This window comes from Nycticebus coucang, chromosome 2 (genome assembly GCF_027406575.1).
Source record: "Nycticebus coucang isolate mNycCou1 chromosome 2, mNycCou1.pri, whole genome shotgun sequence".
Lineage (NCBI taxonomy): Eukaryota > Metazoa > Chordata > Mammalia > Primates > Lorisidae > Nycticebus > Nycticebus coucang.
In genome coordinates this window covers 37,804,956-37,827,846 of record NC_069781.1, presented here as the reverse complement: position 1 = coordinate 37,827,846, position 22,891 = coordinate 37,804,956, and the positions used below count along the sequence as shown (strand labels likewise).

The 22,891-nt window shown below is 39.4% G+C and overlaps 1 protein-coding gene across 1 annotated transcript in view; it reads right to left on the bottom strand.

Moving 5' to 3' along the window:
* ERP44 (endoplasmic reticulum protein 44) overlaps positions 1–22,891 on the bottom strand; it is a 97,473-nt gene that overhangs the window by 6,858 nt on the left and 67,724 nt on the right. Inside the window, exons 9-10 of the mRNA XM_053567580.1 lie at positions 14,219–14,330; positions 13,126–13,267 (exon numbers count right to left, since the gene is read on the bottom strand). Coding sequence (XP_053423555.1) covers positions 13,126–13,267; positions 14,219–14,330 — 254 coding nt within the window. The remainder of the gene's footprint in view (positions 1–13,125; positions 13,268–14,218; positions 14,331–22,891) is intronic.

Genomic DNA, 22,891 nt, shown 5'->3' with positions numbered 1-22,891 from the left:
TAGGACAATAAGCATTTCTTCATATTTTTTAGACATTTGTCTCTCTTCTTTAGAGAAGGCTCTATTCATGTCTCTTGCCCAGTGATAGATGGGAATGTTGGGTCTTTTTATGATTTGAGTTCTCTACAGATCCTACTTAATCAAATTTTTGTCCAATTCATAATATGCAAGTTATCTTTTCCCATTCTGAAGGTCGTCTGTTTGCTTTGGTTGCTATTTCCTTAGCTGTACAGAAGCTTTTGAGTTTAATTAAGTTCCACTTATTTATTTTTGTTGTTGAAATTGCCACAGAAGTCTTCTTCATAAAGTCTTTCCCCAGACCAATATCTTCAAATGTTTTCCCTATACTTTCTTCAAGGATTTTTATTGTTTAATGCCTTAGAGATAAATCTTTTATCCATCTTGAATCAATTTTTGTAAGTGGAGAAAGGTGCAGGTCCAGTTTCAGTCTTTTACATGTGGATATCTAGGTTTTACCAACACCATTAATTGAATACGGATTCATTTCCCCAGGAGGTTTTTTTTCTTTTTTTTTTTTCAGACAGACCTTAAGCTATCGCCTGGGTACAGTGCCGTGGCATCACAGCTCACAGCAACCTCCAACTCCTGGGCTTAAGCAATTCTCTCTTGCCTCAGCCTCCCAAGTAGCTGGGACAACAGGCACCTGCCACAACGCCCAGCTATTTTTTGGTTGTACTTGTCATTATTGTTTGGCAGGCCCGGGCAGATTCAAACCCTCCATATCTGATGTATATGGCTGGCACCTTAGCCACTTGAGCTACAGGCGCAGAGCCCCCAGTGTATGTTCTTGTTTGGTATATCAACTATCAGGTGGCTATAAAAGGTTAGTTTCATTTCATGGTTTTCTATTCAGTTCCAAATGTCACTGCACTGTAGCCGAAAGTCTGGTAGGGTGATACCTCCAACATGTTTTTCATTAATAAGAATTGCCTTGGCTATATAGGGATTTCTTCTGGTTCCATACAAAACAAAGAATGACTTTTTCCAAATCTTGAAAGCATGATGATGGTATTTTAATGGTATTTTATTTAGAACTGAGTACACTGGATTCTGATGTGGTCAATTTTGGAATATGTACCAAGGGCTGAGGAGAAAACTGTATATTCTTTAGCTCTGGGATGGTGTGTCCTGTATATGTCTATTAATCCCATTTGTTCTAGGGTCACATTTAAGTCCTTTGTATCTTTATTTAGTTTCTGTTTAGAGGATCTGTCCAGTTCTATCAGAGGGGTATTATAGTCCCCAACTATTATGGTGTTATGGGATATCATGTTGCTCAGACTCATCAAGATCTGTTTTATAAATCTGGGAGCATTTAAGTTGGGTGCGTATGTATTTAAAATTGAAATTTCTTCTTGTTGCATTGTTCCTTTGACCAGGATGGTGTCCATCTTTGTCTTTCTTAACTTTAGTCACTTTAAATCCGCCTGTATTTGAAAATAAGATAGCAAACTCTCCTTTCCTCTGATTTCCATTTGCTTGAAATGCTATTTTCCATCCCTTCACCCTGAGTCTTGATTTCTTTCAAGGCTAGGTGTGTCTCCTAGAGACAGCACATGGATGGCTTCTGCTTTTTAATCCTAACAGCCAGCCTGTGCCTCTTCAGTGGTGAATTCAGACCACTGACATTTATTGACAGAAATGATAAGTGTGGTGGAGTTCTATTAATCTCATTTTGTGAAAGTTCATTGTGTAGTTTTATCCTTTGTGCCACTGTGGAAGCTAAGTTTTGACCTTTAGCTTCTGGGTGTTAACTTTGCTGGTGGTCCATGGTGGTGGTCAGTGTTGACAATAGGTCTATTTCCTGTAGAGCTGGTCATGCTGTGGCAAGTTTCCTCAGTGTTTGCATATCTGCAAAATATTTCATTTCTTCATCAATTTTGCAGCTCAGTTTAGCAGAGTACAAATTCTGGGCTGAAAATTCCTTTGTTTAAGAATATTGGGAGGGAACAATCCAAGATGGCGGCCGAGTAACAGCTTCCCTGCAAAAGGGCATGGTGAGTCTGGAGAGATAAGACTCCAACCATCTCTGGCTGGTGGGATCTGCCTATAATCATCCCTTTGAGGATACAGGGAGTCAGTAAGGGACTTCTGGACCCCAACAGGAGGACAAAAACAGTGGGAAACTGGCAAGTGGTTGCGTGTGTTCCATCAACCTAACCCCGCTGACAGCCATAAATACAAGCAGCAGTGAGACTACAAACCGGAGAGACCTTACCTGTGAACTGTTTTGGGGTTTTTTGGACTTGGCGCTCAGTTGAATGCCTTGGGGAGAGCTTCAGCAGGAGTGCAGAGAACTTTGGGCAATGTCTAGGGCCCAGACTGAGCCGCTGAGCCAGACGGAATGTATAGTGTTCAGCTGTGTGCCACAGGGAGCTATTGTGAGAGAACTGTCCCGGCAAGCTCTGCCCTCAGGGTTGCAGAGCAAGTTCGGGCTGGAGCTAGTAACCTAGTGACTGAGCAGCCTAAAGGCGGGCACTGAGCTGCCTTACAGCCTTAACCCTCAGGGGCAGAGTGAGATCAGTTTTGGTACATTGCAGCCTCGGGCTGTAACCCTGGGTAGAGTGCCGTGGGGTCACAGCACATAGCAACCTTGAACTCCTGGGCTTGGCGCCGCACGGACCTCCATAAGAGCTGCGCTGTGACACCCAACCTGCGACCCACGCCTGCCGGACCTCTGCATGCCCTGACCAGAAACTGTGAGAGCCAGGAGCCGAGAAACCATGCGTCCTCTTTCCTGTACCCTCCCTGCCTCCACACCAGCCTGCTTGTCTGGCCAGGGACACTGGTAGCCACGTGCCTTCGAGAGCCCTCTCTGCCTCTGTGCAGAGCCCTTCTCCTGGCCAGAGACTGCTGGAGCCCTGGGCTCTCTGTGCCAAAGTCATTGGGTGCCAGGCACTCCCTGAACCATGCGCACAAACTCCCACCCTGTTGCTACATCTGGGTGTGTCACACTACGGAGCTGCTTCCACAACCACAACTCCCTAGCTGGGGCAGCCACAGAGGAACTACACAGGGTCACTCCCTACAAACATCCAGCAACAACAGAGTGATCCCACTGGGGTCTAATCTTGGAGAGACACCTCCCTAACTCTGAGGACGGCCAGAGGCAATGTTAAAAAACAATCATGAGGCGAAATCAACAGAAAAACTCCAGCAATATGAATAATCAGAGTAGATCAACTCCCCCAAGGATCAATGGCGCAGACACAGTACAAGATCCCATGCACAAACAAATAGCTGAGATGTCAGAAATCAAATTCAGAATCTGAATAAGGAAATAAGATCAAATAAGCAAATAAGATCAAATTAGAATTCTAACCCAAAAGATATCTCAAGAATTCAACTAATTCAAAGATCAAATGACCAAAGATTATGACACATTGAGACAAAAAGTTGCAGCACTCAAAAATCTGAGAAACACAGTAGAATCCCTCAGTAACAGAATAGAGCAAGCAGAAGAAAGGATTTCCGACATTGAAGACAAAGCTTTCGATCACTCCCAAACTCTCAAAGAGGAAGAGAAATGGAGGGCAAAAACAGATCACTCTCTCAGAGAGCTCTGGGATAATTAGAAGAAAACCAATAATCGTCTTATAGGGATCCCCAAAAACGATGAAGTGGCTTCACAAGGCAGAGTCTCTTCTCCATGAGATAATGAAGGAGAACTTTCCAGACATGCCAAGAGATTCTGAAATTCAGATAGCAGACAGTTTCAGAACTCCAGCATGACTCAACCCAAATAAGACATCCCCCAGACACATCATAATCAATTTCACTAAAGTTAATATGAAGGAGAAAATTCTGAAAGCAGCCAGACAAAAGAAAACCATCACCTACAAGGGCAAGAATATTAGAATAACTGCAGATCTCTCTGCTGAAACCATTCAAGCTAGAAGAGGATGGTCATCGACTTTTAATCTCCTAAAACAAAATAACTTTCAACCCAGGATCCTGTACCCAGCTAAACTGAGTTTCATTTATGACGGAGAAATTAAATACTTCAATGACATAAACATGTTGAAGAAATTTGCCATAACTAAACCAGCTCTCCAGGATATTCTCAGACCTATCCTCCATAAGACCAGCGTAATCCCCCACCACAAAAGTAAACCCACCCAGAAATTTTTGATCAAATTCCAACTTCCACAGTCGCAAAAGGACTAAAATCCACCGGACTCTCGAAAGGCTTACCAATATTCTCAATTAATGTGAATGGTTTAAACAGTCCTCTAAAGAGGCACAGGTTGGCTGACTGGATACAAAAACTCAAGTCAGATACCTGCTGCATACAAGAATTGCATCTTACATTAAAAGACAAATATAGACGCAAGGTGAAGGGATGGTCATCCATAGTCCAGGCAAATGGAAAGCAGAAAAAAGCAGGGATTGCAATCCTATTCGCAGACACAATACGCTTTAAACAAACTGAAATAAGGAAGGATAAGGATGGACACTTCATATTTGTTAAAGGTAATACTCAATATGATGAGATTTCAATTATTAATATTTATGCACCCAACCAAAACGCACCTCAATTTATAAGAGAAACTCTAACAGACATGAGCAACTTGATTTCCTCCAGTTCCATAGTAGTTGGAGATTTTAACACCCCTTTAGCAGTGCTGGACAGATCCTCAAAAAAGAAGCTAAGCAAAGAAATTTTAGATTTAAACTTAACCATTCAACATCTGGACTTAACAGACATCTACAGAACATTTCACCCCAACAAAACTGAATACACATTCTTCTCATCAGCCCACAGAACATACTCCAAAATCGACCACATGCTAGGCAACAAAGCTAACCTCAGCAAATTTTAAAAAATAGAAATTATCCCTTGCATCTTCTCAGACCACCATGGAATGAAAACTGAACCCAATAACAACATGAATCTGCATATCCATACAAAAACATAGAAGTTAAACAACCTTTTGCTGAAGGATAAATGGGTTATAGACGAGATATAGAAGGAAATCACCACATTTTTGGAACAAAACAACAATCAAGACACAAATTACCAGAACCACTGGGATACTGTAAAGGCAGGCTTAAGAGACAAATTTATAGCACTGCAAGCCTTCCTCAAGAAAACAGAAAGAGAGAAAGTTAATAACTTTTTTGTGTGTGTGTGGGTTTTGGCCGGGGCTGGGTTTGAACCTGCCACCTTCGGCATATGGGACCGGCACCCTACCACTTTGAGCCACAGGCGCCGCCAGAGAAAGTTAATAACTTAATGGGAAATCTCAAGCAACTGGAGAAGGAAGAACACTCCAACCCCAAACCCAGCAGAAGAAAAGAAATTACCAAAATCAGAGGAGAATTAAATAAAATTGAAAACAAAAGAATTATACAATAGATCAATAAATCCAAAAGTTGGTTTTTTGAAAACATCAATAAAATAGATAAACCTTTGGCCAACCTAAACAGGAAAAAAAGAGTAAAATCTCTAATTTCATCAATCAGAAATGGTAACGATGAAATAACAACAGACCCGTCAGAAATTCAAAAAATCCTTAATGAATACTACAAGAAACTCTACTCTCGGAAATATGAAAATTTGAAAGAAATTGACCAATACCTGGAAGTACGCCACGTACCAAGACTTAGCCAGAATGAAATGGAAATGTTGAACAGGCCTATATCAAGTTCTGAAATAGCATCAACTATGCAAAATCTACCTAAAAAGAAAAGCCCAGGACCAGATGGCTTTACGTCAGAATTCTACCAAACCTTTAAAGAAGAACTAGTACCCATATTACTAAACCTCTTCCAAAATATAGAAAAAGAAGGAATATTACCCAACACATTCTACGAAGCAAACATCACCTTGATTCCCAAACAAGGGAAAGACCCAACAAGAAAAGAAAAATATAGACCAATATCACTAATGAATATTGATGCTAAAAAACTCAATAAGATCCTAACTAACAGAATCCAACAACACATCAAAAAAATTATACACCACGACCATGTGGGATTTATCCCAGGGTCTCAAGGCTGGTTCAATATACGTAAATCTATAAATGTAATTCAGCACATTAACAAACTAAAAAATAAGGACCGTATGATTCTTTCAATTGATGCATAAAAAGCTTTTGATAATATCCAGCATCCCTTCATGATCAGAACACTTAAGAAAATTGGTATAGAAGGGACATTTCTTAAACTGATAGAAGCTATCTACAGCAAACCCACAGCCAATATCGTATCGAATGGAGTTAAATTGAAATCATTTCCACTTAGATCAGGAACCAGGCAAGGTTGCCCATTGTCTCCAGTGCTCTTTAACATTGTAATGGAAGTTCTAGCCATTCCAATTACTTTCACTCTTCGCAGATGATATGATCGTATATCTGGAAAACACTAGGGATTCTACTGCAAAACTTTTAGAAGTGATCAAGGGATACAGCAATGTCTCAGGCTACAAAATCAACACCATAAATCTATAGCCTTTATATATACCAACAATAACCAAGCCGAAAAAACAGTCAAGGACTCTATTCCTTTCACAGTAGTGCCAAAGAAGATGAAATATTTGGGAGTATACCTAACAAAGGACGTGAAAGATCTCTACAAAGAGAACTATGAAACTTTAAGAAAAGAAATAGCTAAAGATGTTAACAAATGGAAAAACATACCATGCTCATGGCTGGGAAGAATGAACATTGTTAATGTCTATACTACCCAAAGCAACATATAATTTTAATGCAATCCCTATTAAAGCTCTACTGTCATATTTCAAAGATCTCGTAAAAATAATACTTCATTTTATATGGAATCAGAAAAAACCTCGAATAGCCAAAACATTACTCAGCAATAAAAACACAGCAGAAGCAATCACGCTACCAGACCTGAGACTGTACTATAAATCGATAGTGATCAAAACAGCATGGTATTGGCACAAAAACAGAGAAGTACATGTCTGGAACAGAACAGAGAACCAAGAGATGACTCCAGCTACTTACTGTTATTTGATCTTTGACAAGCCAATTAAAAACATTCAGTGGGGAAAAGATTCCCTATTTAACAAATGATGCTGGGTGAACTAGCTGGCAACCTGTAGAAGATTGAAATTGGACCCACACCTTTCACCATTAACTAAGATAGATTCTCACTGGATAAAAGATTTAAACTTAAGACATGAAACTATAAAAATTCTTGAAGAAAGTGCAGGGAAAACTCTTGAAGGAATCGGCCTGGGTGAATATTTTATGAGGAGGACTCCCCAGGCAATTGAAGCAGTATCAAAAATACACTACTGGGACCTGATCAAACTAAAAAGCTTCTGCACAGCCAAGAACATAGTAAGTAAAGTAATCAGACAGCCCTCAGAATGGGAGAAAATATTTGCAGATTATACCTCCAATAAAGGTCTAATAATCAGAATCCACAGAGAACTCAAACGTATTAGCCAGAAAAGAACAAGTGATGCCATCTCAGGGTGGGCAAAGGACTTGAAGAGAAACTTCTCTAAAGAAGACAGACGCACGATCTACACATGAAAAAAAGCTCATCATCCTTAATCATCAGAGAAATGCAAATCAAAACTATTTTGAGATATCACCTAACCCCAGTAAGAGTAGCCCACATAACAAAATCCCAAAACCAGAGATGTTGGCGTGGATTGGAGAAAAGAGCACACTTCTACACTGCTGGTGGGAATGCCCACTAATACGTTCCTTCTGGAAGGATGTTTGGAGAATACTTAGAGACCTAAAAATAGACCTGCCATTCGATCCTATAATTCCTTTACTAGGTTTATACCCAGAAGACCAAAAAATCACAATATAACAAAGACATCTGTACCAGAATGTTTATTGCAGCCCAATTCATAATTGCTAAGTCATGGAAGAAGCCCAAGTGCCCATCGTCCCACGAATGGACTAGCCAATTGTGGTACATGTATACCATGGAATATTATGCAGCCTTAAAGAAAGATGGAGACTTTACCTCTTTTATGTTTACATGGATGGAGCTGGAATATATTCTTCTTAGCAAAGTATCTCAGGAATGGAAGAAAAAGTATCCAATGTACTCAGCCCTACTATGAAGCTAAATTATAGCTTTCACATGAACACTATAACCCAACTATAGCACAAGACTATGAGGAAAGGGCCAAGGAAGGGGAAGGGAGGGGGGAGGTTAAGGTGGAGGGAGGGTAATGGGTGGGGCCATACCTACAGTGCATCTTAGAATGGGTTCAGGTGAAACTTACTAAAGGCAGAATACAAATGTCTACATACAATAACTCAGAAAATGCCATGAAGACTATGTTGAACAGTTTGATGAGAATATTTCAGATTGTATATGAAACCAGCACATTGTACCACTTGATTACACTAATGTACACAGCTATGATTTAACAACAAAAAAAAGAATATTGAAGGTGAATGACCATGCTTTTATGGCTTGGAAGGTTTCATTTCAAAGTCTTCTGTCATCCTAATGGTTTTGCCTCTGTAGGTCAGTTGGCATTTACTCCTGGCTGCTTGCGGAATTTTTTCTTTCATCTTGACTTTGGATAGGTTCATTACAATGTGTCTTGGAGAGTCTCTGAGTTGAGATGACCCAATGTTCGATATCCATATGAAAGGAGTGTGTTGGGGTATTTACTAAAACTCAGGAAGTTCTCCTTTATGATAGTCTCCAGTAGGACTTCCATTCCTTTGGGATAATCTTCTTCCCCTTCAGGAATCTCTGTTATTCATATGTTTGAATGCTTCATGGAGTCTTATAGTTTTCTAAGTACCTGTTCTGCTTTCTCTCCTATTTTCTGTGTCTTTAACTACCTAGGTTAACTTGAAAACTTTATCCTCTGGCTCTGAGGTTCTTTCTTCTCCATGGTCTAATGTATTTTTGATACTTTCTATAGCATCTTTACATTCCCTGATTGTCTCCTTCATTTCCTTAAGCTCCAGAATATCCTTTCCGTATTCTACATATCTCTCATCTGACTTTTGATTCTGTGTTTCCATTTTATCATCCATTCTTTTTATTATCATCCATATTTTAAATTCCCTTTCTGTCAATTCCATTAATTCTTTATAGGTAGAGTCTTCTGCAGTAGCTGCCTCATGGTCCCTTGGAGGAGGGCATTCCTCTATTTTGGTTTTTCATGTTGCTTGAATTTTTCTGTTGGTTCTCTTCATGTGTTCTTTCTTCTTGTTCACCTCCTTGTTCTCCTTTTTCCTTCTCATTACCTCCTTTGTTTCAAACAGAAGTCCTTGCTCTTGATAACAATATGTTGCAATATATTGCCCATACACCAGATGGTGCTGTGGTTATTTTAGGAGATGGAGAGCATAGAAACCTCTATAATCTTTATTCCCTACTTAGTTGCCTTTGGTGATCAATTGATTGTTTCCTCAGCATTCAGTCCTTGCCGGGTTCGGATCTTAAAGCTCACAAAAATTCTTCAGGGGCAGCTCTCACAGTGCCCCGACTCGAGTTCCCATGGGGTGCAGGAGTCTCTCAGCCCTTCCCAAGAATGGAGTTCTGATTTTTTGGCAGATGGAATTAAGACAGCTGTGCTTTAGGCCCCTGCTAAGACCTTCTTATGATCTTCCCACAGTGGCAGCCCCCTGGCCATCATGACCGTCTTAGTATGGCTGCCTCGCCAGCCACCAAACCTATGGCAAATCCACTCCAACTGGTTGCTGTACACTAGTGGTTCTCAACCTTCCTAATGTTGCAATGTATTTTCATTGTTACAAAGGGGTTGTGACCCACAGGTTGAGAACAGCTGCTGTAGACTGTTTGAGTCTCTCTACTTTTCCAATGCATAGATTCCCCCAACAACTGAAAACTCCAGAAAGGCTTCTTCTCATCCCAGACCTCTGTGGGTCCAGCCAGTCACAATCACTTGCCTAATTCATCAGACTTCCACTGCTCTGGATCATACACTATATCGAGCTCGCCACCTCCTTGCTGTGCTCTCTGAGCTATCCATATTCTTTACATTCTAACTATCTTTCAGAGCCAAAGTTTTCAATTTGATGAAGAGATTTTTTAGAGTTAGATTTTTTTAGATTTTAGATTTAGGTTTTTTTTTTTAACTTTTATAGACAGTAATTTTGATGCACTAAGATTTCTTTGGTTAACCCTAGGTCATGAAGTATTTCTTCTGTGTTTATTTATTTCTAAGAGTTTTCTAGTTTTGCTTCTTACATTTAGGTCTATATCCATTCTTAGTTAATATTCATAGGAAGAAATGATTTTTTTCTTCTTGCAGTTTTAGGCCAGGTTTGAACCCGCCACCTCCAATATATGGGGCCAGCACCCTACTCTTTTGAGCCACAGGTCCCACCCAGGAAGAAATGATTTTTTCAGTTTGAGAACATTCAGTTGGTCCAGCACCAGTTGTTGAAAAGACTATCCTCCACTGAACTGCCTTTGCAGATTAAAAAAATTTTTACAAATGATCAATAAACTATATTTGTGTGTCTTATTTCCAGACTCTATTCTGTTTCACAGCTCTATATACTTATTCTTTCACCAACACTACACAGTCTTACTTTAGATTTATATTATGTCTTAAAATCAGATAACATGAGTCCTCTGACACTCTTTCTTTTTCAAAACTGTTTTGGCTATTCTAGTTTTACCTTTCCGTGTAAATTTTAGAATGACCTTGTTTATATCTACAATGAATCTAGCTGAGATTTTGACTAAGACTGCAGTAAACCTATAGGTCAATTTGGGACAATAGACATCTTGACTGTATTAATAAATCCTCTAATCCATAAGCACAGTGTTTTGCTCATTTATTTTGGTAAATCTTTCAATTCTTTCACCTTATAGTTTTCAGCATACAGATCCTGCATATATTTTGTTGGATTTATAGTTAGGTAGTTCTTTTCTTTTTTCTTTTGCAAGTATTATAAACAGAACTTCAAAAGAAAACTTTAGTGTCCAATTGTTTGTTATTAGTGCGTAGAAATACAAGTAACATTTTTTAAAGTGGACCTTGTCTCCTGCTGAAAGCACAAGTTCTAGGAGCAATTTCTGGTAGATTTGCTGATAATTTCTACATAGACAATCATGTCATCTACTAAGAAAGTTAGTCAGCTGTTGAGTTTTTTTTGTTTGTTTTGAGACAGAGTCTCACTCTATTGCCCTGGCTAGAGTGCAGGGGCCTCCTCATAGTTCATTGCAACCACAAACTCCTATGCTCAACTATCTCTTCTGTCTCAGGCTCCCAAAGTGCTAGCATCACAGGTATGAGCCACTGTGCCCAACCCCATTCATCTGTTGACAGACACTAAGGTTGACAGTAATGCTGCAATGAACCTGCAAATGCAGATACCTTTCTGACATATTGATTTCATATTTTTTAATATACATTATAGGGTATTAATATGTTTGAGTTTTTGAAGAACCTCCACACTGTTTTTTATAAAACTGTCCTAATTTACATTCCGACCAACAGTGTGCAAGGGTTCCCTTTATTCCACATCCTTGCTAGCATATTTTACCTTGCCTTTTGATAATAGACTTTTGCTATGGTTTGGATATGGTTTGTTCCCATTCAATCTCATGTTGAAATCTGATCCCTCCCAATGTAGCAATGTTGGGGGATAGAGCGTAGGGGGAGGTGTTGAGTCATAGTGGCAGATCCCTCATAAATGGCATGGTGTCATTCTTGTAGTAGTGAGTTCTGCTATGGCAAGATGCTATTAACCCTCTTGGGAATGGATTTGTTCCAGGGAGAGTGAGTTGTTATATAGCCCGAATGCCCTTTAGGTTTGGTCCCTCTTCACATAATTGAATTCCTTTTTGACCTTTTCTGCCATGTTTTAATGCAGCAAAAATGTCCTCATGAGAAACTAAGCAGATGAGAGCCCCAGGCTTCTTGCACAGTCTGCAGAACTGTGAGAAAAATTAACCTCTTTTCTATAAATTATTCTGCCTCAGGTATTCCTATATAGTAACACAAAATGAATTAGGACATCATTCTAACAGGTGTGAGGTGTTATCTCATTTGGTTTTAATTTGTGTTTCTCTGATGATTAGTGATGTTCAAAGTTTTTTCATATACCTGTTAGCCACTAATTAGGTGTGGTGAACCTGTGGTCTTGAAGCTACATGTGACCTTCTGGGTCCTTGAGTTCAGCCTCTTGACTGAATCCAAATTTTATGGAACAAATCCTTTTAATAAATTGAAATATTTAAAAAAATAATAAAATAAATAAATTGAAATATTTAGAATTGAGAGAAGTAATTCATTTTGCAACAGCTTCAAATCTCTTAATGTGCAATTTAATCTTTTGAGATAAAAAGGTTTGAATGAATTTTAAAAAGAAAAAAGTCTAATTTGAGTTAATATTTGCATTGCTTATGTTTTTGTTTTTTATACTTTTTTTTATTGTTTGGGATTCATTGAGGGTACAAAGAAGTTAAGTTACACTGATTATATTTGTTAGATAAAGTCCCTCTTATATTTGTGTCCTGCCCTCAAGAGGTGTGCCACACACCTCTTAGGTGAGCCCCACACCTATATTTTTCATATATGGAAAAAATAATCTCCATTTTTAACCATTGTATTTAATATCTCAGAAAGCTGATAACAATTCACTGTAGTAGTGATAAGGTTATATGTTTATTAGTGCTATAAATATCTGAGTCAGAAAGCCTATCTATTCTTGGAAAGGCTCATAGCCACATACCATTAGAAATGCCTAATAAGAACAAAATTCCTATTTTTAATAAGAACATAAATACTATTAATGTTCTTGCTGGCTACAATCACAAATTAATAGTGTTATTGCCAATTTCCTTTAGCTTGACCTGGATTATAATCTATTTTTCTTGAAGTGATGGCAAAGACCAAACTCCAACTAGAGTGAATTTTTCATTAGACACAAATTTCCTTTGAAAGATTAATTCTCAAGCATCAAACCACTAATCACCTAATGTTAGTATTTCTACATTGATATATCATAATTCTCATAGTCAACTATACTATGCTATGTAGTGAAAAAAAGTAGCAGTCATCCCAACTTTTTCCATTCAACTAACAAAGTATTACTGTTCCAACAATTTAAACCTTGTAAGTTCATTTTTGAGATACATTAGCAGTCATTTTTAAAAAGTAATACTTACAATACATCCTTGAAGTCTCCAAACACATACATATGCCTAAAGCTGTCTATAGCTATTACTGGGCAATCTGCTGGAGTTTTCTGTATGTGTAGAAGAGGATGTCTAAATTTGTCACAATCAGCATGTAAGAAGTTTATTGTACCTTTAAAAGAAAAGGAATTATGAGAAATAGATTAGAATTTTTTCTTGATTATATTCTCATAAGATTGGAAGCTCATAAAAAGTGGCATGCTAAAAACAAACAAACAAAAAAACCCAACATTTTTAAGAATAATATAGATCAGAAAGACTAAAACCTAAATATAACAACACTTAGAAGAGGTAGGCTTTTATTTCTTAGGGCAGAGAGTATAATTTCCTTAGAAATTATATGAACTCGATCCAAACTCAAATGCTATAGTGAATTTTTCATTTTTAAATGGGCAATCCTGCTTTGCCAATTACCAGATTCTGGGCTGCAAGTCTCTGAACTGATAAAGTAGCCATTCTCAGGAGACCATCAATCCATTCTACTGGTTGATTTCTTAATCTATTTCAACCTTTAAATTAGTACAGGTGGCTAAAATGGGCAGCACTATACAATCCCTTTAATTTACTTTGTTTGACTTTCTTTCCTAACTAGAGTGGAAGCTGATGGTACCACAAATTCCATTCTATGCTTTAGAGAAATCCATAGACAAGTACTCAACTTTCTTTCACTTATGAATGAATAAGTGTTAATCAGACTATGTAAGCTCTCTCAGCTATATCTCTGAGAATGTCTATTGGAAAGGGGTTGGGAAAAGCCTCAAGAGACTGAAATTTTGAAAGTGTCAAAAATGAATGTACTCTTAACCCTACTTCTCATGCCATTTGCTTTCTCTCTCCAAAAAACTCATGATGTAGAAAACGAAAAACAATTAACCCACCCCACTACTTCATATTATCTCTCTACTAATCTCTCTATCCCTTGCCCTCACGTTTGAATGTAAATGTTAAAATAAGCTTTTAACCCAAATATGTTTATGTGGACATGAATTTAACAGGGAAAAGGAGAGGGAGAATGAGAAAAAAGAGAAAGAAAAGATGAAAATAAACACCTTAATTGGTCTACCTTTTTCACTTATTAATTGTCGGGCTACTTCGTTCTGAAATATTTCTAAACTTTCTGTATCTTCTTTCATGTGAAAGAGTATGAGAAAAGGCAGTCCTTCTTCTGTCAATTCCTGGAAAGAGAAGCATTCAACTATTAGAAGAGCAATAATAAACATTTTAGTAATTTGAAAATATATATGTCAATTAGTTCACTAAAGTCAAACAGTAACATAAACATAGTATGTTGTAATTCATGCTGCTTGGGGTCCCAAGTTTACCTGTGTCCACATCACATCTTTGTCAAGAAAATATTAAAAGATTCAGTAGGATATCAAGATAACCATATCTCAAGAAAATAAATCTTTCCCCTTAGTTTAAATGATTTATGAGTGGTTGGTTATAACATATAATAAATCTCAAGAAGTATTAAGCATGTCAACTACTATAGGGAAGTAGGGGGGAGGAAGCTGTTTAATTGTTCATGATTTTCCAGATCTACACTTTTAATTCCTGTTTTTGAAACTACTACTAGAACTGCCATGCAGGTAAATAACCATGACAAATTATTAAATTTTTCTGGACTTCTGTGGACAAATATTTTTTAAATGTTTACTTTTCAAAAATGTGACTTAAAGGACCTCAAATATGGTTTTGAAATTATTTGTACTTTTTCATTATATATTATAAGTTTAATTTAATAAAAGCTATAAATATGAATATACATACAAAAGCAAATGGGGCTTAATATCCGATCTCTTCCAGGTTGCTTGTACTATAGAGTTATGATACTGCATTGACATCTTGTGGCCAAACACTCAAATTGCAAGAGAAGTCTTGAATTCTCTGAAATAAAATGGTCTCTCCAAGAGTCTACTAGATACTGAGTGCTATTAATGATAGGGAAAGGAGATCCCTGATAGGGAGATGGAGATGAGACTAGATTATGTGTAACAGAACTAACCTATATCCAGTATTAAAAATGAAAGGAGAAGAATAGAAAAATTAAGTCCACTGCACAAAGAAGGGTATCATACCACAAAAAATGCGCACTATGTATATACTAGTGAAAATTTTTTACTGTGCCTTATAATAAAATATACTTTGAAAGCCACTACTTGATCTAATCATCTTGCCAAGTCCTGTACCTGAACATCCAGTATGTCATAAGCGGTAATGACACAGGATTAAAAGATACCCATATGAATATATTTATTCAGGTTGCTTTTGTCTGCTTGGTTGCTTTTGTCTGCTTGGACAGAGGTAAACAGCCTCATGAAACACATAAAAAACAAGATGCATCTTAAAGAACAAGAAGAATTACTTAGAATTCAGGAAAATATCTACTTTGGGAAACAAATTCAAAAACAACTCTGAAAGAAACAACAGAATAGCCTCAAAATGCCAAGCTGTCGCATGGAAATACAGTTTGTGTATGCTTTATCTGAAATACTGAAATACTTAGGACCAGAATTATTTTGGATTTGGGGTTTTTCTGGTCCACCCCCCTCGCCCCCCGCCAAGATTTTGGAATATCTGCATTATTACCAGGTCAACATTCCCAATATGCAAATCCAAAATCTAAAGTGCTCCAAGAGTATCATGTTGATGCCCACAAAATTCTGGATTTTGCAGCATTTTAGATTCCAGATTTTTGGATTGGAAATACTCAACTTACAATAATGCTACAACATTTCTAAGAAATTCTATGGGGAAAAATAAATCAGGAAACTTAGTAAAGCAACTTTTTTAACCAAAAAAGAATCTTTCCAAGAAAAGAGACAGGTTACAATTCTCACTCAATAGTCTCCATGATTCAGAATTCCAAAATATTTTGAAATATGACATTGTTAACATAACATTGTTAACTAACAAAATATAGCCTGATAAGTTTATGATTTTAAGCTTTTGGTTTTAAAAACATATTAATCACATTTCACAAGAAGCCATTTTTAGATGAAAAATAGCTTTTATAAACAACAAGTAGGAAGACAGAGTAGTATTCTGACATGTCAGATTGGATCTTGGCAGCACTGACCCTCTCCTCTGTTCATGTAAAGAACCAATCTACAAGGGTTTAAGTGTTCAATGATGTAAGCAAACAAACCCAGAGAATCTCATATGCATTCTTAAATTTGTTACAATCTTACAAGGATGAAATATTATTAATATTGTTTTAGGTCTTGTTCTGTTGCCCAGGCTGGAGTGCAGTGGCCCTATTATAGCTCACTAACCTCAGATTTTAGGGCTCAAGCAATCTTCCTACCTCAGCCTCCCAAGTAGCTAGCATTACAGGCATGTGCCACCATACCTAATTTTAAATATTATTTATGGTGGAGAAAGTATGCTAAAAATGTTCCCTGCTAACATAAAAACACTAAATATGCTAAAATGCAAGTAAGAAATTAAAGTTTTAAGTGCTGTTTGCATAGATTTTTGTTTCCAGAAAGATGGAATAGACATACTTTTCTCCATTCTGCCCATGAAGTAGAGTTAAAAACCCTGGACATTATATAAAACAAACATAAGGCTTTGAAAAGTGAAGAAAAGAAAGCAGACTGGCTAGGGACGTAGAAACTCAAGAAATGGCACTGAATTCCCTGGGTTTTCTTTTTGCCTTATACATCCCAGTGTAATTGTTAGAAAAACCTCTAATCCAGAAATGCCAATGAGTGCAGATTAAAAAAAAAAAAAAAATGCCCCCAGGAAAAGCACTCTCTTTCAAGTTGAAGAAGAGCCAAATTTTCCCAGAATAAGGGGAAAGAGATATTAATATTCATGAGCTGAAAGCCTCTAGGTAGATTCAGGGAGTTTCAGGACATCCTAGGGAGTTTTCATATATTGTGCCAATGATAAAGCCCATACCATTATATAACTTAGTAATAGAAGAGATCAAATTTGAGATTATATACTTTTTTCCTTAAGGAACTCCATGTTTTGCTGCAATTGTTTTGTTACAGGTTAAGCTGTGGTGGTAAAAACTATATTCTAGAGTAATGGTGGATGTAATTTGTATTGTTCTTACTACTGAGAAAATTAGAAAAGCAGGAGAAACATAAAAGAATACCTCTTTGAAGGCCTCTAAGATTTAAAAAAGAGGAAAGAATTATAGGCCATGACTGTACTAGAAGGAAACCCAGGACAATAAGCATGGGATTTGAAGCTACTTTTCTCCTAGAACCATCTGCATTTCCAGAAGAGTTAACTGTTACTGCTCAGTCATTATTGAAATACAAATTAAAACTACAATGAGATTCTACTATACATACAACAAAACGGATAAAATTTAAATGGCTGATAATATCAAATTCAAGTAAGGGAGTGGAGCAATGTCAACTTTGATACACTACTGGTAGGAATGTATGTTCCTACCTACCACTTTAGGAAAGCTATTTGGGGTCATCTAATAAAATTGGATATATGTATGCCGTATGACTCAGCAATTGTACTCACAGTAGAAATGTGTGTATATATTCACCATAAGACATAAAGAATGTCCATCGCAGAATGACTTCCAATAGTCAAAAACTGGAAGCAATCTAAAAGTCCATCAATAGTGGGATGGATAGACTGTCATATAAAATTCATATACGAATTATGTTAATTATGAAAATGAATGAACTATAGCTTCATGCAATATGAATAAATTCCACAAACATAAATTTGAATGAAAGAAGAAAGATGCAAAAGACTCTGATGCTATTTAGGTTCAACAACAGGAAAAACTTCAGATGATCCTATTCAAAATCAGTATTGTTACGAAGATGGTAAATGACTAAGAAGGAGGGCAAGGGGTTGAAAATCTTCCATCTCTTGACCTACCTCAGGGACTGGAAATTATAACCATGGATCAAATCTGATTTGATTTGCTGTAGGTTTTTGTATGGTCTATAAGCTAAAAAAGGTTCTTTGCATTTTTAAATGACGGGGAATAAATGCACAACATTATTTCATGAGATGTGAAAATTACGTGTCCAGAAGCAAAGTATTATTGGATACAGCCACACCCATTTGCTTACATAGTGTTCAAGGCTGCTCTATGCTACAACTGCAAAGTTGAGTTGTTGTGGCTTGGCGCCTGTTGCTCAACGGCTAGGGCACCAGCCACATACACTGGAGCTGGTGGTTCAAATCTAGCCTGGGACTGCCAAACAATGCCAACAACTACAACAACGATGAAAATATAGCCGGGCGTTGTGGTGGGCACCTGTAGTCCTAGCTACTTGGGAGGCTAAGGCAAGAGAATCCCTTAAGCCCAAGAGTTTGAGGTTGCTGTGAGCTGTGATGTCATGACACTTTATCTAGGGCAACATAGTGAGACTCTGTCTCAAAAAAAAAAGTTGAGTTGTTGCAACAAAAAATGTATGTACCACAAAGCCTAAAATATTTACTATCTAGTTCTTTACAGAAAAAAAAAAAACTAAACTGCATACCTTTTGTCTTAAGTCAGTTTGGGCTGATATAACAAAGTACTACAGAGTAGGGGGCTATATCATATACAAAACAACAGAAATTTATTTCTCACAATTCAAGAGGCTGGAAGTCCAAAACCACGGTGCCAGCATGGTCAGGTTCTGGGGAGAGCTGTCTTCTGGGTTACAGACTTCCCGCTTCTCACTGTACCTCCACATGCTCTCTGAGGTCTCTTTTATGAGGACACTAATCCCACACGTGAGGACTACACCCTCACGGCCTAGCTCTCAAAAGTTCTACCTCCTATACCACTGCATTGGGGATTAGGATTTCAGAACGTGAAATTTGGGGGCACACAAACATCAATCCATACCACCAGGAATAGCAGTGATTATAGGGGTGCATTTCCTCTATGATAATTTTAGAGTCGTATGTTGAAATCTGATCTGTGCACTTATAACTCTTTGAAGTATATATGTATATAAAAAGCTTTTTAAAACTGTACTTAAAAAAATTTTTAAACTTTCATTCTTAGACCCCCATGTTTTAAAAACGAAAGAGCTGAAATGAAAGATATGCACTTCACATATAGTAAAGAAGGAGAGAAGTCCTCGCAGACAAAACTCTTTGTATTTGTTCCTTCAGCCTCTTAGGTTTTTGTGTTTTGTTTTGGTGGGATGGCGAGCATTTCAGGGAGCTTTATTTCAAGGGCTTGGGATAACTAAAATCAGTTACATGATCACTGATAACTACTTCCATTACTTAAAAAATGCAGGGGAGAGAGACAAGATGGTGGACTGAAGCCAGCTTTCAACAGAGGCTCCGTCCAGAAGGAGAGTTAAGGGACAGGAATTTAGTAAGTATCCTGGTGGATTTGAGCTGCACCAAGAGAGAAGGTTGAAGAACGCACATCAACACTGCTGAGGCAAGCTGTGATCACAAGGACGCAAACAAAAGGTACAAAATCCACCACCAAGCGGACGGGAGTCCCCCTCCCCCATGAAACCGGCTCAAGAGCCCCACAATTAAACAAACGGGCAGAAATTAAAGGCCCTCCCACTACACTCCACGGGAGAGACCTTCTAAACACTGGACCTACCTCCCCTACTAGGGTGCCATGGCATTCTCCTGTCAGGCATAAAACTGTATAAAACTTTAAAAATCCTTTGCCGGCAACCCTGAATCCCCAACACTCCCCTCCCACTCACTGAGGTCTGGAGGCCTGTCCCCCAGGAGTTCGGATTCTTGGGTGATTTCTCAAGGGGAGTGGACAGTCCCCGAGCTGCAACTGTTCAGCCCTGACTCTGAGGCACGCGAGTGAGGAGACGGCACCCGGCTAAAGGGGAGTCAAGCTTCGGCAGCACTTCCCTGCGGTGCGGTGCAGCAGCCCTCCCCGTCCATCAATATGGCCAGGCATAAAACTGAATGAAACTCTAGCTTCCCCCCACTCTCACTTGGGGTCTGGGGGCCTGTCCCCCAGGAATTCGGATCCTTGGGTGATTTCTCGAGGGGAGTGCACAGTGCCCGAGCCACAACTGGTCCGTGCTGACTCTGAGACATGCAAATGAGGAGAGGGCACTCAGCTGAGGGGAGTCACGCCTGGCACTTCCCTGCAGTGCAGTGCAGCAGCCCTCCCCGGGCAACAATGCAGCCTGGCATAAAACTGAATGAAGCTCTAGCTTCCCCGCTGAGCTCTCAGCATTCCCCCCCACTCTCACTCGGGGTCTGGGGGCCTGTCCCTCAGGAGTTCGGATCCTTGGGTGAATTCTCAAGGGGAGTGCACAGTGCCTGAGCCGTGACTGGTCAGCGCTGACTCCGACACACACGAGTGAGGAGAGGACATTCGGCTGAGGGGGAGTCACGCCTTGGCGGCACTTCCCTGCGGTGCGGTGCAGCAGCCCTCCCCAGGCAACAATATGGCCAGACATAAAACTGAATGAAACTGTAGCTTCCCCCCACTCTCACTCGGGGGTCTGGGGGCCTGCCCCCCAGGAGTCCGGATTCTTGGGAGATCTCTCGAGGGGTGTGGACAGAGCATAAACTGCAGCTGCTCAGTGCTGACTCTGGGGCGCGAGACAGAGGAGAGAAGGGTCGGCTCGGTGCCCACACCAGAGCAGCAGTTCCTGGAGGCAAATCAACAGCCGTTTTTTCTTTAACAGCAAAATGGCTCAATTCTGGATATTCTGAAGCCACACCCCCTGTCTCCCTGGGCAACCAGAGGAGGCCACCAGTGAGCAAAGGATTTGCCTGATGCTGCTCACAAACCCAGGAAGCTTCCAGGGCAGGGCCGACTCAGAGAGGTAATCGGACACAAACCTCCAGCAGCAAAGACGTTTGAACACAGAATAGCCCATCTTCTGTAGGCGATTTTAGCAGAAACAGAGACAGAACCCCGCAAAGTTGTCTGTTCTGTTTTGTTCTGTTAGCAACATCAATCAGGGACGGGGCTAAGCCTGAGTGAACACCTCCCTCCCACCACCTGCATCAAGCACTCAAAGATGTCAGGCCCCATCTCCTCCTGCTAGATAGCGGCAGACTGCAGGGGCCTGGCAGACTTCCTTCCAATTCAGGCAGGTGCAAACCCCTGGAGTATCTGTTCACTACAGGCAACTGGGTTAGCCATCTGCAGAGATACCAGTGACTGGGTCCGACGGAAGGGCAAAGTGGGGAAGGAGACATCAACCTTCCCAGACTGATCTATTTGCTAGGTGGCTCCTCCTGACTCCACACAGCACTGGAGTAAGCCATATCAGAGGAGTCACCAGACCCCTGTGATCCAGTTCCCAGAGACCTCTTGAACTCTCCCACCTGAGACAGGTGCCGATTGAGACAATCGATTTGGACCTTTTGAACTGAACTAATAGACTGAGGACTTTTCAGGCGGTGCCCTGGGTGTGCAGTGGTAGGAAGGTTTGATTTTCCTTTTCAAATTGGTGCCAGAGGTGGGCGGGTGCGGTGACTTAATTGCTGGTTTTTCCACACAGCTGAGACTTCAAGCCAGAGTAAATGTTACAATAGGATCGAACAGAAACCAACTGAAAACAAGACAGAACCACTTCGCCCCACCACATAAGACAGGGCCCCAGTTTCTCATGCCACAACACTGTACAGGGCCACGATAAAGCCCCAGGGGAAAAATCAAAGGGAGTAAAATAACCATGGGGCGGAATCAGCGGGAAAACTCTGGTAACATGAATAACCAGAATAGATCGACCCCCCAAAGAAAAGATACGGCAGATGTGATTGAAGATCCCATTCATAAACAACTGGCTGAGATGTCAGAAATGGAATTCAGAATTTGGATTGCAGACAAGATTAATAAAATGGAATTAGGAATTCGAGGAGAAATTCAAAAGTTGTCTCAAGAATTTAACGAATTTAAAGACAAAACCACCAAAGACTTAGACACACTGAAGCAAGAATTTACAGCCCTCAAAGATATGAAAAATACAGTAGAATCCCTCAGCAACAGAATGGAGCAAGCAGAAGAAAGGATTTCTGATACTGAAGATAAAGTCTTCGAACGCTACCAATCTCTCAAAGAGCAAGAGAAATGAAGAGCAAAAATGGATCACTCACTCAGAGAACTCTCAGATAATTCGAAGAAAAGCAACACACGAATAATTGGGATATCGGAGAATGATGAAGTGGCCTCGTAGGGCACAGAGGCCCTTCTGCATGAAATTATGAAAGAAAATTTTCCAGACATGCCTAGAGAATCTGAAATTCAGATAGCAGACAGCTTCAGAACCCCAACACGATTCAACTCCAATAAGTCATCCCCCAGGCATATCATAATTAGCTTCACTAAAGTTAATATGAAAGAGAAGATTCTCAAAGGAGCCGGGCGAAAGAAAACCATTACGTACAAAGGAAAGAATATTAGAATAACTGCAGATCTCCCTGCTGAAACTTTTCAAGCCAGAAGAGGGTGGTCATCGACTTTTAATCTCCTAAAGCAAAATAACTTTCAACCCAGGAACTTGTATCCAGCTAAACTGAGTTTCATTTATGATGGAGAAATTAAATATCTCAATGACATTCATATGTTGAAAAAATTTTGGTCCTCTGGGTATATGCCCAGTACATTCTCTTCAAATCCCTTGCCCAGCCTGCGATGGGATCCCTTGTTCCATCATAACAAAGATATTTGTACCAGAATGTTTATTGCAGCTCAATTCATAATTGCTAAGTCATGGAAGAAGCCCAAGTGCCCATCGATCCACGAATGGATTATTAAATTGTGGTACACCATGTGTACACCATGGAATATTATGCAGCC